General features: G+C 45.2%; 1 protein-coding gene across 3 annotated transcripts in view; it reads left to right on the top strand.

Moving 5' to 3' along the window:
• Positions 1-5272: 5272 nt before the first annotated feature.
• ADGRD1 (adhesion G protein-coupled receptor D1) overlaps positions 5273-18771 on the top strand; it is a 146760-nt gene continuing 133261 nt past the window's right edge. For 2 of the 3 annotated variants that reach the window (XM_060118957.1, XM_060118958.1), the window contains exons 1-4: positions 5273-5832; positions 5917-5953; positions 13841-13924; positions 17987-18109. In XM_060118957.1, coding sequence (XP_059974940.1) covers positions 5767-5832; positions 5917-5953; positions 13841-13924; positions 17987-18109 — 310 coding nt within the window. In that variant the 5' untranslated portion in view covers positions 5273-5766. Of the gene's footprint in view, positions 5833-5916; positions 5954-13840; positions 13925-16059; positions 16156-17986; positions 18110-18771 lie in introns of all 3 variants that reach the window. The other variant, XM_060118959.1, reaches the window with a different exon arrangement.

Here is an 18771-nt window from a genome sequence, read left to right as displayed (position 1 = left end):
CTCCTGTGCCTACACAGTCACTGAATGACAAACGACTGCAGCTTCTCAAATTCATCCCATTCACCAGACCTCCGATGGCAAGGGACAGAAACCAAGCTCAGACTTACTCCGGGGAAACAGGAATTGACTGGTGCCTCTCCGCGAAAACCGCCTCTGTATCTCAGGTCCAGGAGCTCGGCAGACACCGTCGAATCTCAGCTCAGTCTGTCCGCTCTTCCTCCTCTTTGTAGAGGCAAAGCGGGCATGAGCAGCCTTAAGTTAAGATCCTTGGGGGTCAGCAGCGCCTCTGCGGGGGGGAGCCTCCTCTCTTCCAGGGCGGGTATATTAGCCCTGGGAAGACGCTGATTAGAGCCGAGGAGGACGCATGACCCCTGGTCAACTGCAGGCCCGGGGCGCGCCAAGGTGCTGCAGGGGTCCCCCCTGCCCCGTGACCATCTGCCCGCCGGACGGAAGCACGTGGCTGGTGTAGGAAACACCCTTCAGAGGAAACCCCCACGCTTGTGTCCACAGCAGGGGCAAGCGGGGGGCTGGACCGATGGTTTGTTGAGGGATGTGTGGCTCTGGGGAGGTGTAGCTGGGGGAGATGAGAACCGGGCGCTAAGAACTCAGCGTCCTCACAGCCCGCCCGGCGCTCTGAGCACCTGGGAGGCTCTACTGCGCTCTTCCTGAGGTCCAGGCTGTCCTGCTCGGCCGGAGGACACATATCCAGTTGCGGGTGAATAATCCACTTATGTCCCCATCTTCAGCTGGCTTCACACTTTGCTTCATCCCTGTAAAACTTTATTGAATAGAGCCTAATTGGAATTTAAGGTTACTTTTATTTTTTTCAGCTTTATCACGGTATAATTGACAAAATTGTAATATATTTAAGGTGTGCAACGTGATGATTTGATATACATATATATATATATATATATATATATATATACACTGTGAAAGGATTCCCACAGCAGAGCTAATTAACACATCCGTCACCTCTCACCTCACATAATTATCTTTTTTTTTTTTTTTTTTTTTTAGTGAGAACACAAATTCTACTCTGTTACTCTGTTGAAATTGCAAATTTCAATTACATGGTGCAGTATTACCCATTATAGTCACTATGTTATACGTAGATCCTCGGACCTATTCATCTTTTCACTTCATTTTATTTATTTTTTGTTTTTTAAAAAAGATTTTTATTTATTTATTTAGGCTACGCTGGGTCTTAGTTGCAGCATGTGGGATCTTCGTCACGGCATGCATGTGGGATCTAGTTCCCTGACCAGGGATCGAACCCAGGCCCCCTGCCTTGGGAGTGTGGAGTCTTACCCACTGGACCACCAGGGAAGTCCCCCCCTTCATCTTTTGAAAACAATTTTTTTAATTATAGTTGATTTACAATGTTGTATTAGTTTCTGCTGTACAGCAAAGTGAATCACTTATACATATACATATATCCACTCTTCTTAGATTCTTTTCCCATATAGGCCGTTTCAGAGTATTGAGTAGGGTTTCCTGTGCTATACAGTAGGTCATTAGATATCTATTTTATATACAGTAGTGTGTACATGTCAATCCCAATCTCCCAATTTATCCCTCCCCCCTTTCCCCTTGGTAATCATGTTTGTTTCTTACATCTGTGATTCTGTTTCAGTTTTATAAATAAGTTCATTTGTACCATTTATTTTTAGATTCCACATATAAGTGATATCATATATTTGTCTTTCTCAGACTTATTCATCTTATAACTGAAAGTTTGTACCCTTTTATCAGCTTCTCCCCATTTCCCCCTCCCCCTCCCCCTGGCAACCACCATTCTACTCTCTGAGTATGAGAGTATTTTTATTTTTTTTTAGATTCCACATATAAGTGATATTAAGGTCCCATTTAAAATACTTAATTAACATCGACCTCAGTACAAACCTGATACACTTTTACCAAACCATAACTTTTTTTCCATCCCTTGGTAAACACACATACACTCATTAAAATAATTGTTGGATGACTGAATACTGAATATCTATTAAGTACTAAGCCCTGTTCCAGGAGTTGAGGATACAGAGAGAGAAAAATTTACTTGCTCTTATGGGGCTTACGTTTTGGTGGGGAGAGATGAATGAATGAAATAAATATTTAAGATGTAAGGGGTGTCAGATAGTGGTAAATGACATTGAGAAAAACATAACAGGAAAGAAAGGGCTTTAGGAAGGGGATGTTTCAGTGTCAAGATGGTATTCGGGATGGCCTGAAGGAGGTGATGAGGGGAGGTCCACAGAGGGATCCACAGCAATGGGTTCCCAGACCCACACCCCATCAGCACCATTTCCAAACTGTCCCCACGGTGGGAAAGGCTGCCTTACACGGAGGTGGGCTCATCGCAACACCTGAACAGGACGTGAGAAAGGTAAATGACGTGAGTCAGCACAGACCTGCCGTCTGGTATGGAGAGCAAAAGTAAGTCCATGGCGAGTGAGGGCAGTTTCTGCTGAATTTGATTTCTATCCAGTTTTTTTAAAAAAAATATTTATTTGTTTATTTTATATATTTGGTTGCACTGGGTCTTAGTTGCAGCACGTGGCCTCCTTAGTTGCAGCATGCGGGCTCCTTAGTAATGGCACGTGAACTCTTGGTTGTGGCATGCATGTGGGATCTAGTTCCCTGACCAGGGATCTAACCCGGGCCCCCTGCACTGCGAGTGCCGAGTCTTACCCATTGCGCTACCAGGGAAGTCCCTCTCTGCAGTTTTTATTACTGTTATTGTATTGGGATGCCTCCCGTTATCTGATGGTGACTTTTAAAAAAAATTTTTATTGGAGTATAGTTGATTTACAATGTTGTGTTAGCTTCTGCTGTACAGCAAAGTGAATCTGTTATACATATACATCTATCCACTCTTTTTTAGATTCTTTTCCCGTATAGGCCATTACAGAGTACTGAGTAGAGTTCCCTGTGCTCTACAGTAGGTCCCTATTAGTTATCTATGTTATATGTAGTAGTGTGTGTGTGTGTCAATCCCAATCTCCCAATCTAACCCTCCCCCCAACCTTTCCCCCCTGGTAACCATGACTGTTTCTGTTTTGTAAATAAGTTCATTTATACCCTTTTGTTAAATTCTGCATATAAGCGAGATCATGTATTTGTCTCTCTCTGTCTGACTTCACTCAGTATGACCATCTCTAGGTTGATGGTGATTTTTATGGTTAAAAAAGGAACAAACCAGCGTGGTTCGGTCTCGGTGATGGGAGAGGTCCATTTAATTAGCAATCTGTCTAATTCTTGGTAAATTAAGACCTGGACTAAGAAGAATCTGCCTCTGCTGTCTCTCCTCATGCATCTTTCTCTTTCCTCTGGAGGCAGGCAACTGGTGAAACGTGGAGATAAAAGATGTAAATACTTTCCCCTCAGGCGATCAGCCCAGGCAGCAGGATAAAGGTGGCAATTACCACAGTGGAATTCACCATTTTTTCAAGTGCGAAGAGATAGGGAAACGTGCACATGAATTTCTGGAGCCCTGCTGAAGCTGTGCAGCATGGTTCAGCCTATCAGATCATCTGGGAGGTTGTGGGCTGCAGGCACAAGTTAAAAGTACATATGTGGGGCTTCCCTGGTGGCGCAGTGGTTGAGAGTCCGCCTGCCGATGCAGGGAACATGGGTTCGTGTCCCGGTCCGGGAAGATCCCACGTGCTGCGGAGCGGCTGGGCCCGTGAGCCATGGCCGCTGAGCCTGCGCGTCCGGAGCCTGTGCTCCGCAACGGGAGAGGCCACAGCAGTGAGAGGCCCGCGTACCGCAGAAAAAAAAAAAAAGTCATATGTATATGTATAACTGATTCACTTTGTTATAAAGCAGAAACTAACACACCATTGCAAAGAAATTATACTCCAATAAAGATGTAAAAAAAAAATAGTAATCACTTCACAGTTCTGACATCACGTTTTTTTCTCCGCCATGGAGACTGGAGGGCACTTTCTTATCCTCTTTAGGAAGTACTTGGACTCAGGGCTCTGTTCCCATTTAGCATCAGGACAAAGGAGATAATAATATTAGCTAACATTTAGTGGGTGTTATTTTCTACTTTATAATAATAATAATCACAGCTAACATTTATTGAGTGACATTTTTTCTTTGCAAAAAATAGCTAGCATTTATGGAGTACTACGTATTTTCCAAGCGCTGCTTTGAGAGCCTTGTATGTATCATCTCATTTCTTGTTACAACTCTATGGAGCGGAAACTATTACCTCCATTTTACAGACGAGGACTATGAAACAGAGAGGTCCAGTAACTTGCCTAAGAGCACACAGCCAGTAAGCACTGGAGATGGTACAGTGAGGTAAGTGTTATTTAAATCACATAGCACATTATAGCAGTGATTATAATCACGTGTGCGTGTGTGTGTCTGTGTGTGTGTGGACATGTATGCAGTATAGATAAGGTTTTGGTCTCTAGTAAAGTGGGCTGAGGCTGGCTAAGGGCCTGGCGCTTTGCTATCACCTTGAGAAGTGGTCCCCAACCTTTTTGGCACCAGGGACCGGTTTCGTGGAAGATAATTTTTCCACACACCGGGGGAGGCGGGGTGGGGGGCTAGGGGTGAGGTGGAGAGAGTGGGGGGAATGTTCAGGCGGTAATGCGAGCGATGGGGAGCGGCAGATGAAGCCTCGCTCGCCCACCGCTCCCCTCCTGCTGTGCTGCCTGGCTCCTAACAGGCCATGGACCAGGACCTGTCCACGGCCCGGGAGCTGGGGACCCGCGACCTTGAGAACACTACCCTGGATGCTGTGGTGGGCTGTGAGGATTGGTGTGATCGCTCAGGGCACCTTGTAAATAGTTTCACTCGTCTCTGAAAGGGTTAAAGAGCAGACGTGGCCGGCCTCACGTAGAGGGCACGAGGGTGCGGTGTAGTTTCTTCTTCCATCCCTAAATCACCTTCCTTCTCTCTCTGGGCAAACAAGGCTCCACTCTAAACAGAGTTTACGGTCTGCTGTACGTTTTGTACTTATGCATATTTACGCTGGCTCCGAGGCGCTGGTGGAAGGTAGCTGACGTATGTACGCACCCCGTGTCTGTCTGCTCTGCTTCTGAACCTCAGATCCTGAAGGCAATTCCCAGTGGTTCTTAACAGGCTGGTGTTAGGACCCAGGAAGGACACAGCAGCCGCGGGATATAAATAGAGAAGCAGAACAGAACCAAGTTTGAGGAGAGAGCCTTACATCCCTCACTCTCTCCACCCCAAGCGCTGCGGGACAGACAGGCGGACGAGGTGTAAGCCTGAGTCACACCAGAGGACTCGGGCAGCAACGCACCAGCCCAGGAGCCCGAGGGAGTTCCAGACACAATTCCTCCCACTTCCAGGAAAAAGAGAAACTTCCAACTCCGAACCTGGGTGGATACCACTGAAGACTCTTGACAGAAACAGAAAACCGTGAGGGACCCACGATCCCTCCCCGAGCCTCGGCACTGCAGCCGCAGCCCTGGATTGCTTCTCGGGAGCTGTGATCACAAGCTGCCTTTCTCCTCCCTGCGTCCCCGTGCCGGTCTGATCGTTCCCATGTGTTTATCGATCACCGAAGACCCTTGAGTCCGGAGACGAAGACGAAACACCCGTTAACTCTCACGACCCTCTGCCTTAACTCTGGGCAGTTCACAAACTCTAGGGAAACAGAAGGTTTTCTTCTTTCTGGAACCTGTGAAAATGTCCCTTTCCCAAGGGAGTGAAAGTTAAAGGCGCCACTTTGTCACAGACCCTCAGGAATTCTGCTTGGATCACGTTTTCACCTCCGAAAACACCATGAGGAAGCTTCTGCCTCTTTGCTGCTGGCACTCTTGGCTGCTGTTATTCTATTGTGGTTTCCAGGTAATGTCCCCAGGTGGTGCTCGCCGAGGTGGGACTCGCCGGGGGGTGCCCTGCATGTCTTACAATGTGGTGTTTTGTGTGCAGGTGCACGGAGCCGACGCCAGGTCACACGCCCATCCAGGTAAGTAAGGCAGCTTCCCTCCTGGTCTGCTCACTACCTGCTCTCCCTGCCCAGCCCGGGGTCTGGAAGCAGTTCGCTTGTTTGTCTCTAAGGCTGTGGGCGAGAGGCCCTTCTTGGGCTCCTCTGGCCCCGCCAGCTGTCCTGGCACCTTGTCCCGGGGGTCACTCAGCATCCTCCACCTCCATCCTGGGGAAGCAGGTCTCTCCGCGCCCGGATGCTTCTGGTTCTGGGGCATTCAGGACATAGGGGTGTTCACCGGTGAAGCACCTTCTGTCTTTTACTGTGTCTCCAGCACAGACTCACTTGAGCTGACTTAGAGCATCCCCGCCCCCTTCCCCGCACTGCCCCGTTCTGTCCCCATCTCTCCGATGGGATCTAGAGTCCTCCATTCCCTCTGAGGAAACCCCTCGCCCATCTGGCTGGGTCCGCTTTTCCTTTGCCCCCCTGAGTCCTCAGTCTGGAAGCACCCCCCTGAGGCTTTCCTGGGGGAGGATAGAGGGGATGGGAAAACTTCCCTCGCCCTTTCCCAGAGGGGGAGGCCTGCGTGACGGTGACGGGAATTCGCTTTGCCGGCCCTTGTTCCCGTTTGCTGCTCGGCTGGCATGTGCGTGGTAGAGGGGACCCTACACTAACGTCCCCAAGTCCTTGCTCGGGAGCCCGGAGGACAACCCCGGCCTGGGGGTGAGCATGCCTCTGGCCACGATTATTGTCACGGGCAGCCCTGCCAACTCCACGACCCACCAGAGAGGGCGGGCGCAGCATGCCCGGCCCCATCCAGGTGGGAAGCCAGCTCCCAGGAGACGGCTCCGGTCTGGTGGGAGCACCAGAGCCGTGCTGTGCGCAGGTAGACGAGGGGTGGAACTCTGTCCCCTTTGGAGGGACGCGGCCGTCGCGGTGGGCGCTGGAGCCCACCCTGACATCACTGCCACTTCCGCCTGCCGTCTCAGTGGTACAGGGGCTGCCGTGTCTCTCATCCGCATGTTTAAGTTCAGTCTTGCAGTTGAAAAGGGTGTGAGGGCGGTGAACTTCCACAGGCTCCCCCTTCCTTAGCCAAAACGCTGAAAGAAGGATTTGGGGATAAATAGATCACCTGGCATCGCCTCAAACGGAGGCTGTTGGTGCCCCGGCGTTAACACAGCTGACAGCTCACACTGGCTTCCCAGGAGAGACGTGTGTGGCCAGGAAGGCGACAAGGCAGCCCCAGGACCCCGGCCGCAGTCAGCGTGGGAAGGGAAGCTGTAGGGTGTTTGCCGTGGGGTCCCTTGGCCACACTGCGGCCCCCCGGTTCCACCCAGGTCCACTGGCATCCTTGACCCTTAGCTTCAAGGAGTGGCTTGAACTCAGTCTTGGTTCCGTAGAGAAACTGCGGCTCTTGCATCCTAACTTAGGGTAGAAAAAACATTTCTTGATCAACTAACTACCTCCGAGAAATAATAATAAAACTGAGAATCATAGAAATGTTACCACAAAGGAGCAATGTGCCCCGAGGCCCGGGTGGAAGGCTGGGGTGCGGGGAGCTGGGGTCTTAAGCTGCCGCGTCAGCAGCTGCGAGAGGCTCCTCCTTGTTCAACCCTCCCGTCTCCAGCAGTCTCTCTTTCTTCCAGTTCTCCCCACCCCACTTTCTGTTTTTTTTTTTTTTTTTTTTTGCGGTATGAGGGCCTCTCACTGCTGTGGCCTCTCCCGTTGCGGAGCACAGGCTCCGGACGCGCAGGCTCAGCGGCCATGGCTCACGGGCCCAGCCACTCCGCAGCATGTGGGATCTTCCCGGCCCGGGGCACGAACCCGTGTCCCCTGCATCGGCAGGCGGACTCTCAACCACTGCGCCACCAGGGAAGCCCCTCCCTACCCCACTGTTTAATTTTATTTTAATTAAAAAAATTGTATTACTTTTTATTGGAGTGTAGTTGCTTTACAACGTGGTATCAGTTTCTGCTGTACAGCAAAGTGAATCAGCTGTATGTATACACATAGCCCCTCCTTTTTGGATTTCCTTCCCCTGTAGGTCACCACAGAGCACTGAGTAGCGTTCCCTGTGCTCTGCAGTAGGTTCTCATTACTTATCTATTTTATACATATATCAATCGATATGTCATATTGATATGTCAATCCCAATCTCCCAGTTCATCCCACCCGCTCTCCCTCCTTGGTCACCCCACATTTTTAAATCTTTATTTCCTTTTCTTCCTCCCGCCTTCCTTCCTTTTTAGAATAAAGATGCAGGCTGATATTTATTGAACAACGAGGGGTTTTTCTGTTTATTTTATTTTATTTTATTTTATTTTATTTTATTTTTTTGCTTTATAACAAATTTAATCAGTTATACATATACATATGTTCCCATATCCCCTCCCTTTTGCGTCTCCCTCCCACCCTCCCTATCCCACCCCTCCAGGCGGTCACAAAGCACCGAGTTGATCTCCCTGTGCTATGCGGCTGCTTCCCACTAGCTATCTACCTTACGTTTGGTAGTGTATATATGTCCATGCCGCTCTGTTTATTTTTCATACCCTATGGACGAAACCCTATTGCTTCCTCTCCTTCCCCTCTTCCCTCCTTCCTTGTTTCCCTCCTTCTCTCGCCTTTTCTTTCCTGTCATCCTCTCTCCCGTATTTTCTTCCTCTCCCTCCTCCTCCAGTCGTTTTATTTTGTCTTCTCTTCCTACTCAACCCCCTTTCCTGCTGAAAAGTCTGACCCCTGTCATCTGTGCACCATCAGCACCTGGGAAGCCTGGTGCATTTCTGCTTCTGACCTCTGAAGCCTGCCACATCCTGAGGGGAGCCGCAGTGGAGGAAACCTGATTCCCAGGACTTCCACCCAAGGGCATCCGCCTAGGCACAGACTGAACATGCAGAGACCCTGTTCCCAATGGGAAGAAATTTGGAAACACCCTGAATACCCATCAGTGTGGGAAAGGCTACATAAATTGTAGCATTTTATTCTAAGGAGCACGAAGCGGTAAATAAAAATGCCAATATGATGGTGTACTGGGTGCTTTTACGTAGATCCCATACAGTCCCCCCAGTGCTCTGAAGCCGCTTTGTCAGCCTCCAGGTGAGGAAGTGTTTCTTCCCAAGAGTAAATGCTCTGCCCAAGGTCCCAGCGCTAATAAGACATCGTGGTAACTAAGGACTCACAAATTTGGAGGCAGCTGGGGGTGGTCAGACTCATACAGAGGTTGTTGAAGATGAAAACAGCGTGGGCAGCCCAGTGGGGGACGTATGCACGGGATGTTCGGTGAGCTGGGGTCCCCAGTAGAGGCTGGACCCCCTAGTGTCCGGAAGGGCGACCACACCAAAGCTTCCTTTCTAAGGTTCTAGGAGGACTAGTAAGCGTTTCCTGTTTTCTCGGTATGGTACCCAGCCCTGTGCCTTACAAATACTAGGTGCTCAGTAAATATCTGTTGGCTGGGTGATGCACTGTCAGTTGAAGATTTGCTGGTTGTCTGGTGAGCTGAGTCCCTGATGACAGCCAGCCTGCATGATTTTAACACCCAGCTGGGGGTTTTGGCTTCGTTTTCTGCCTTGCCTCTCTATACTAGCCCAGGTAACTCGATATTTTCCTGGTCTTTATCTCTACCGCATAGATAGGTATTTAGTTTCATCAGTAATGGAAAAAGAACTTCAAATCATTTTGAGCACTTGTGTGTTTTGTGACTGTGGACTGTCATTTTGTGCCAAACTATAGCATGCTGTTGGAAGGACCACCAGGGGCTATTCTAGCCCATCTCCCGATTTGAGAGTTGATGGAGGTGAGGCCCAGAGAGGGGAAACTGGGGACTCCATCCCACACCTGGATCCTTTTCTCTGGCCCCAGCCTGCCCGATTTCTTGCTCTGGCCCCGAGGGCAGTGCTAGCAAGCTGTGATGGTGGATAAATCTAAATCCATAAATGGCAACGGCCAAGAAATTGCACATCACTTAAAAAAAGTTTATAAACATGCCTTTTACAGATAACTTTTGGAATGAGGGTTCTTAATAAGCCATGTCATTATCCAGAAGTTTCCTGGCCCTGGGGTACACAGTGTGGCTGGTTCTATTTCCAGGAGATGGGGGCAGCTCACCTCATTGGCCCCATTTAGATGGCAAGGAGGCTAACACAGGTGATTGTAATAATTATAATTCCCATAGTTATGTAGGGGTTTTTTTCGCTGTGTGAATCAATTGTTTGTTCCCTTTGTTTATTTTTATTTATTTATTTATTTATTTATTTATTTATTTGCGGTACGCGGGCCTCTCACTCTTGTGGCCTCTCCCGTTGCGGAGCACAGGCTCCGGACACGCAAGCTCAGCAGCCATGGCTCACGGGCCCAGCCGCTCCGCAGCATGTGGGATCTTCCCGGACCGGGGCACGAACCCGCGTCCCCTGCATCAGCAGGCGGACTCCCAACCACTGTGCCACCAGGGAAGCCCTGTTTTTATTTTTTAATTGAGACATGCCTAATTGGCATGTAAAATTAATAATGAGTTTCAGGTGTACAGCATCATGGTTTGGTGTTTGTACATATCGTGCAATGGTCAGCACAGTAAGTCTAATTAACATCCGTCACCAACATCATGTTGTAGCGTCTATAAAGGACCCTCAGAGTCGCTAGGTCACAGTAGGAACTTCATTCTTCATCGTCCTAGTGCAAACGCAAAAGTGTTTATGATATAATTTTTAAAAATAATGTTTATAGACTATTGAACGAATGGAAATTTGGCATTTAGAAATTGGGGAGCATCAGAATTACATAGTCTTTCTAGGTTTATTCTTTTATTTATTCATTATTGCAATTTCTTCATTCATTCCACCTATATCGTTTTTTTAAGAATTAATTGCTAACATTAAAATTTGGGGGAGAGTTCAAATGCAAAAGCCTTGATTTCTGACATACACACGTGCACGCACACACACACATACACACACACATGCACACACACACACACATACACCAGGCTGTGTTTTAGACACGGGGCTAAGGTGCAAATAGAACAAATTCTCTGCACTCAAGTCACTAAGAGTCTGGTATAGGAGACAGACAACAAACAAATGTACTAACAACAAAAACTTTCAAATTATAGTGTAAGCCCCATGAGAAGACAAAACAAAGCATTGGGAGAAAGAGTGGATAGTGGTGGTGATGAGGGGTGATCAGGGCAGGCCTCTTGGAGGGGCTGTCCTGAGGGCAGAGGCTTGAATGACAGAGTCGGTTATGCACAGCGAGAGAAGAGCAGGGGGGACAGCAGGCGAGTCCCACTGTGGAATGAGCTTGGTGTGTCATGGGCTAGGCAGCAGGGGTCCAAGATCTGCCCAAATTGGCAGGGACCAATTTTCCTCCGTGTGGTGTAGATTTCTGTTGAATAAAATCAGTGGACACGTATTGCCCTACACAGATTCAAGGGGTGAGGGCTTCCCTTTACTGACACACAGAGTAAGTGACAGGGAAGGGATGGAATGGGGAAATCTGGAATAAAAGCTGAAAAGGAAAAATTAAAGGTTTTATTAACTTTTCTTTTTGAATATTGATACCCCTCTCTCCCTCCCTCCCCCTCTCTCTCACCAAACTGGATCAACAAAGCATTAAGTATGGATGAGAAACTATTGCTGAAGAGCTGATTTTGAAAAAAATTATTTTATTGAAGTATAGTTGATTTACAATGTGTGTTATGTTAGTTTCTGCTGTACAGCAAAGTGATTCAGTTATACATATATAATCTTTTACATATTCTTTTCTATTATGGTTTATCACAGGATATTGAATAGAGTTCACTGTGCTGTACAATAAGACCTTGTTGTTTATCCATTCTATGTATAATAGTTTGCATCTGCTTATCCCAAACTCCCAATCCTTCCCTCCCCCACTCCCCCTCCCCCTTGGCAACTACAAGTCTGTTCTCTAGGTCTGTGAGTCTGTTTCTGTTTCATAGATAAGTTCATTTGTGTCATTTTTTTAGATTCCACATACAAGTAATATCATATGATATTTGTCTTTCTCTTTCTGACAGTTCACTTAGTATGATAATCTCTAGGTCCATCCATGTTGCTGCAAATGACATGATTTCATTCTTTTTTATGGCTGAGTAGTATTCCATTGTGTGTGTGTGTGTATGTGTATGTGTGTATCACATCTTCTTTATCCATTCATCTGTTGATGGACACCTAGGTTGCTTCCATGTCCTGGCCATTGTAAATAGTGCTGCAATGAACACTGGGGTGCATGTATCTTTTCAAATTGCAGTTTTCTCCAGATATATAACCAGGTGTGGGATCGCTGGATCATTTGGTAAATCTATTTTTAGATTTTTAAGGAAGCTCCATACTGATTTCTGTAGTGGTTGCACCAATTTACATTCCCACCAACAGTGTAGAGGGTTCTCTTTTCTCCACACCCTCTCCAGCATTTATTATTTGTAGGCTTTTTGATGATGGCCATTCTGACTGGTATGAGGTGGTACCTCATTGTAGTTTTGATTGACATCTCTCTAATAATTAACAAAGCTGAGCATCTTTAGTAGATATTTTTATGATTTTTGAGTTTTTTAAATCAAGAATAGGTTAAGTCCTTCATTTTTTCAAGGGTTCTTTTATATCCATTAGCATGATTTTATTGTTTTCTTCATGAGAATGTTGTATAGTTCTTATTCTTTTGTTCTTAAATGTCTTGGCTGCATTTATAAATGAGAACTTTCTTCTGTTTTTTAGAACTATTATTTGGATACAGGAGAGCTATTGACATTTGCATATTTAATTTGTATCAGCCTCCTTACTAAATTCTTTTATTGTTTGTAACAGGTTTTCACTTACCAAATTATTTTTTTATTTGTAATAGTTTTTCATTTTCATTATCAGGCATATATCATTTGAAACTAATGGTTATATTATCTCCTCTTAAAAAACATCTTCTACAATGAACAACACAAAGATTGCTTTATTAATTTTATCTTCTTGGTGACCTGGCAGACATTCAAGGCAGTAGATGATTATTTAGGCATCTGGGCCATTATTTCCACTTCTGGGAACTGATCACAGGGAAATAATCCAGAAGAAGCTTCACGTTAGGAGAACAATTCAAGGTGTATTGGTGTAGCCTCTCCAGGGACTGTTACCCAAACTCGACTATGAGAGTTAGAGAGAAAAAAATAAGTCAGCTAATTTGGACAGTATCAAGTGAGAAGAGCAGAATAAAAAAGAACATATCTGCATAAAGTGATGTCTACGCAAAGTACAAGGAACATAAAGGTAATTTTGAAAGGATTCATGTTTAGTATGGTGGAAGCAGAGAGATAATAGAAAGATCAGGACCAATTCAGGAGACGTGTATGGAGGACTGCAGCTAACACCATCGGCTGGGTGACTCCTGAGGGGGCATTTTATTCCTTGTCATAACAGATAGGCTAAGAGTACAGGTATCTTATAGATTATCATTAGAATGAAACGGGGAAGTATTTGTCAAGAACCTCACACAGCGTCTGCACAATATCAGTGTTGGTTCCCTCCTCTTTTTCAACCTCATTTTTTTCTCTTGTCTGATTGTATCAGCTATGTCTTCTAAAACGCAGGAAGTAATAATGGGATAATGGACATTCTTGTCTTTTTTTCTGACACGTATGGGCGTGCTTCTTGCGTTGCACCACTAGGCATGGTGGCTTTTATTTTCTTTGGTTAAAAGGTATCTCTCTATTCCTATTTATTATGTTTTATTCTGTAAAAACATTCATTTAATTACGGAGTTTTTTGAACACTGGGAGTGTGTATTGAATCTATTCAGATGACTTTTGAATACATCCCACAGTCACTCTGATACTTTTGCTCTTTCCCCAATTCCTGATGGAGGTGGTAAGTGGTTCCTTATGTCCAGCTCTTTCTTTCCTAATGGTGATGTAACATTTTTATTCTTTTCTCCCCTAAGGGTTTGACGTCTTGGCTTCTGCTTCCCATTACTGGCCGTTGGAAAGTGTGGATGGGATCCACGAACTTCAGGAGACAACTGGAGGTAGACGGGGTGGGGACAGTAACCAGGGCCCCAGGAATGCACTTTCCCTAGGGAATCAGGGGCCGTTGGGAGGGACAAGGGAACAAACAGCATCCACTCTGAAGTCAGCCACGATGACGGAGATGAATAAACATTTGTGTAGCTTCCCCCTAATCATTGTTATTGCAAAGGATTTTACTAGAACTTTTATATGTTTTTATGGTTGAAGGACAGAATTTATGCTTCAAAATATTAAGATGTGCATTTCGTCCAACAACCTTTAAACAAATGCAGTTGTTTTCAGCTTTAAGCGGTACACAATGGATCAGTCTCTGTACAAGTCCGGATGTACGTTTTCTAGGTAGGCACAAATGGAGTGATCTACATGCCTGCCAAAGCAGGGGCCCATTGGAACCTAGGGCCAAACGTCGTGTGAACGAAGACTGACCCCCTGTTTGCGGGGTCATTATTTCACTTAGCAAAGGTGTCCCCCCACCTCCCTGTCAGCTCCTCTACATGTCACTGGAAGCCCCCCTGTGAAAAGATCCAACATCACCTAAGATGCTTCCAATGGTCCCCAATTCCGTGGAAGATAAAGTTTCTATCTGAAGCAATTCAGACATTTCGAGAAGGAGAAACCCCAGACAGCCCTGAGCACTTTTTGCATTCCAGTAAGAAGCTTTTTTAAAGTCTAAGTTTTGAGTGATTTGGGATGCTTTGACATTTTAATTTTTATTTCCTTATTCCTCTTGATTATGTCCAATGACTGATGTGTATAACAGGAGAGCTATGTACAACCATCCTGGCACATGCTCAGATTGTCTATACTGGTTCTTTGTAGTGGATTAAAAAAAAAACCCCACACATTGCTGATTACTATGCTTTCCACACCAGCACACTGATATTTTCCTTATTCCTGGGACTTCATGTGCTGCCATAAATTGCCACCTCAGATTCTAAAACTTTTTTTTTTTAATTTGCAAATTGAGAAGCATTACAGCTGAAGTCTGTCCTGCTGGCATCCTTAGAGGAGCTCAGTCAAGGAGCAGGGTCCTCCAGAAGGGTGCTGTCCTCCTGTGTAGGGCCACCGGAGGCCCTGCCTTATTCTGCATTGCCTCTTGCTTGCCTGCGTATCAGGCAGCAGTGGCGGCCACGGGAAAACCTGTATTGGGCCGCTGGGGCTCCATATTTTCTCCGAATAGTCTGTACCATAGGGATGGAAGGTCCCTGTGATAGTTATTTTATGACTACCTCAGGTTAAAAGAAATGGTTTCCCCTTGTTATAATCTAATTTTCTTTTCTCAGGGCCTTTACTTTAAAGCCTTTGAAAGGAGATCTTTCCAAGTGGAAATTGCATTGTCAAAATAGCTCCTTGTTTAGGACCCAGGCGCTATTTTAGGAATTACTTCAAACAGAACTCAAATAAAGATCTGTATATTTCTCTCCTCACCCCCTCAACTCATTTCATTGCCATAGATTATCAGATAGAATTACACTGCGGTTGAATTTTGTTTACCCAAAGTATTATTTTCCCATAAAACTCGAACTATATCAGTGTTTGTCCCAAAACACTCAAATGATGAAGGTTTCACTGCACTGTTCTATTGGGTCCATTCTTTATGTTATTGTGCTTTACTGGCATATTTCAATTTGATTCCAGGCTCCACATTTTACTTCTGGGGACAGTTGAATGGTTCTGGGGATCATTGCATGGAGGCACTGCTTTGTCATTTGTCGCTGAATTCTCTGTGGTTTTGTCCATTTGTCATAATAACATGCAGTTGTTTTCATGTTGTGTTGCTGTTTCATCAGTTCTTGTGACATCACAACCATTAATCCTTTTGTTAAGGCTATTTTATGGCCGAGTTCAATTTCATATCTCTCAACTAAGTATCTGGATGGGAACGGGAGCCAGCAAACCGCAACCAAATACAGCGGCAATCGCGCCCTAGGTTTGGGACTGAACAGGGCCGCTGGAGTTGCCCTAATGTCCCCTGAAAAAATAAGAGGGAGGTGGGGTCGGAAGAGAAAATCCAAGCTGTCTGCGGGATGAAAGGCACACTTGTCGATGCATGTTGAGTTGAGAGATATGTCGGTTCCATTTGTTTTTTGTGTCACTCATTCATTGTGCTTTTTTCTTTTGTCGTTTCACCCAGCATTACGAACCCACAACCTCACTGTGCTTCCTCCCCATAATTCTACCTTTGTATATACCAATGACTCTGCCTACTCAAATGTCTCTGCAACCGTAGGTGAGCACATGTTTCTTCTGTGTTCTGTTGAGTTTGGATCTGCAATGAATTGAAAGGCCATTCCAAGTTGGTTCTGTATGAATTCACTATATCTTGACTAGCAAACGAGCAAATAACCAGAAAAAGAGCCAAAGATCCAGGGTATTGAAGATAACAACTTCGAATTAGGTCTAAAGGAATTACCACAGATTGCAGTATATTAGGGGGTGTCTATACGCTTTCAAGTGACCAGGGTTTCCAAACCAGCTCCTTGTTTTCAGAACAATACAGACAGAAGATGAGTAGTTTCTAAAAATAGAACTTGTTTGGATTTTTAAATGGATTATATTCTTTGGGGGAGGAAAAACATGCCCTTTGAATGGAACGTTAAAGTCGATTTTAAAATACCTCATCAAAAATTTGATCTCTTACAAACATTAAAATCGGCATTTCTTCTGTAGCTGGAATTTTTTTTTTATCATTAGAAGCTGTTTTCTAAGACACACTCACAAGAGTCATGGCTAAATGACTATCTTATTTAATAACCTCCAGAGCCCGTATGTTTCAGATTTTGCTTATGCAGCACAGAGCAGAATGGATAGTAGCAATTGGGCAGCTCTCTGGTCAGTACGGAGAGTCAGCTCAGAGAATTTAGGTCTCACTCCTGACCTTTTTATAATATATAACCTGACTGCTCTTTCAACTATGGGGTGTTTCGCTTCCAAAATTAATTTTGCCAAGCAAACAGTCTGGTTTAGGGGTTCATACAGCCTCAGTCAATCATGAACTGTGAGTTGCCCATGTAACTTTGTAATATGTAGATCATCTCCAGCAATAAACGAGATAGATTACAAAAAATAAGTTTAAACACGATAAGGAAAAGCTTGAAGCCCTTTGAGTTGGTATCCACATGCCAATGGTTGTCAGAAAATCTGAGCTGGGGTAGCAGTCGGTCAAAGAGCCTCCAGTGCTTCTGTACATCTTCATCTGGGTCAACGGCTCCAAGGGCAGGAGGCATGTGCCACAGGGCAGAGGGTCATCTGGGCGACTTTGACCCCAGTCGACAATACGTGACCCATCACCCTTGGCTTCAATTCTGTAAACCACTGACATCGCACTGACACCATCAGAGAGGTTTGCTATGGGAATGGGACCAACAAAAAGATGACGGAGCTGGCGTCTCTTCCAGGACTGCTGGCCCTGTGGTCTTGTCGTTGGCGGGCTCTTCTGGGATGACTCGAGTTTGAAAATGAATTCTCTTAAAATCACGGGCTCCCATGTCTAGGATTGGGGGCTGTCAATGAGAACTCAAAAGGAGAGAGAGTTCACGTGTAGTTTTACGTTCAAACTTGAATCTCAGTGTTTCACTTGGAAGGTCTAGTGTGAAGATGGCAGTGAGAACTCATGAAGAGGTGGATGGAATGAAAGTTTAGGACAGTAGGAGATTCTAATCACATGGCTTCTGGTAACTCAACTGTCGGCCAACCTAGCAATTATAATAGTGTTATATTACAGTACATATTATACACTGGTATGATATTAATTAATGTGATACAATATTAATAGGATAGAATACTTATTAATACTTATTAATAAGATAGAATAGGATAGAATACTTAAATACAGGTATTTAATATTGACACAAATTATATTATTTGTGATTTAGTTCTTAATTATGAAATGTTAACTACTGTTAACATTATATACTAATATATAATGTTAGAAATATTTAATTATAAATATAAATTAACACAGTATACTTAGATGTAAGTTGTTTGTAAGCCTGACACATCTCTGGACGTTGCATCTCATGAGATTATTAACCTACAGTGTTGCCATTCTTCTCACTTAGATATTGTAGAAGGAAAGGTCAACAAAGGCATTTACCTCAAGGAGGAAAAAGGAGTCACATTTCTCTATTACGGAAGGTACAAAACTTCTTGCATCAGTAATCCAGCACAGTGCGGCCCTGAGGGTGAGTGATGAGCTCCATTCTTTTTCTTTTTCTTCTTCTTCTTTTTTTTTTTAGTTCATTTCATTGCCAGGTACCATCTGTTGCTCTGGGCCATGGCAGATGTGAAGGCGAAGTTCGGCTGCAGGATGCGTGCAAATGTCACATACGGCTTTGAGGGGAGGGGAGGGGAGGGGAGGGGAGGAATAGGGAAGCAGACACCTAGAATTCTAATGCGAGACCCGTCCTAGAGGTGGAATTAGAACACGTCTCATGTCTCATCAAGGTGTGAGGGCAAACTATTTAATCTTGTAAAGCAAAAACAAACAAACAACAACAACCAAAAAACCCAGGAAACAAACAAAAAAGAACCCTCCATAAAAGGCAGACACAGGGATGTCACACTGGAGTTTGGACGGGGCCATGGAGTTTGTGGGAAGTAAATTGATGGTGTGGCTCACAGAACGTTATTTCTGGCTCCAGGATGTTGGCGCTGGATCTGGGCGGGGCGTGCCTTTTAAGGTTTGTGCCATGGGTTTGTTCCTTTTATATCCATCAAGATTGGAGGGGGCAGTGGAGAGAGATGTCCCAGCAAGAGGCTGCAGGTCTGTGGTTAAACTAATGCCGTGGACGAAACACGTAGATGCAAAAGAGAAGTTAGGAACCTAGTCCTTCTTTTTTTTTTT

The sequence above is a fragment of the Mesoplodon densirostris genome, chromosome 15 (assembly GCF_025265405.1).
Source record: "Mesoplodon densirostris isolate mMesDen1 chromosome 15, mMesDen1 primary haplotype, whole genome shotgun sequence".
Lineage (NCBI taxonomy): Eukaryota > Metazoa > Chordata > Mammalia > Artiodactyla > Ziphiidae > Mesoplodon > Mesoplodon densirostris.
Note: the sequence above shows the minus strand (reverse complement) of the source record. Positions and strands in the feature narration are given on the sequence as shown.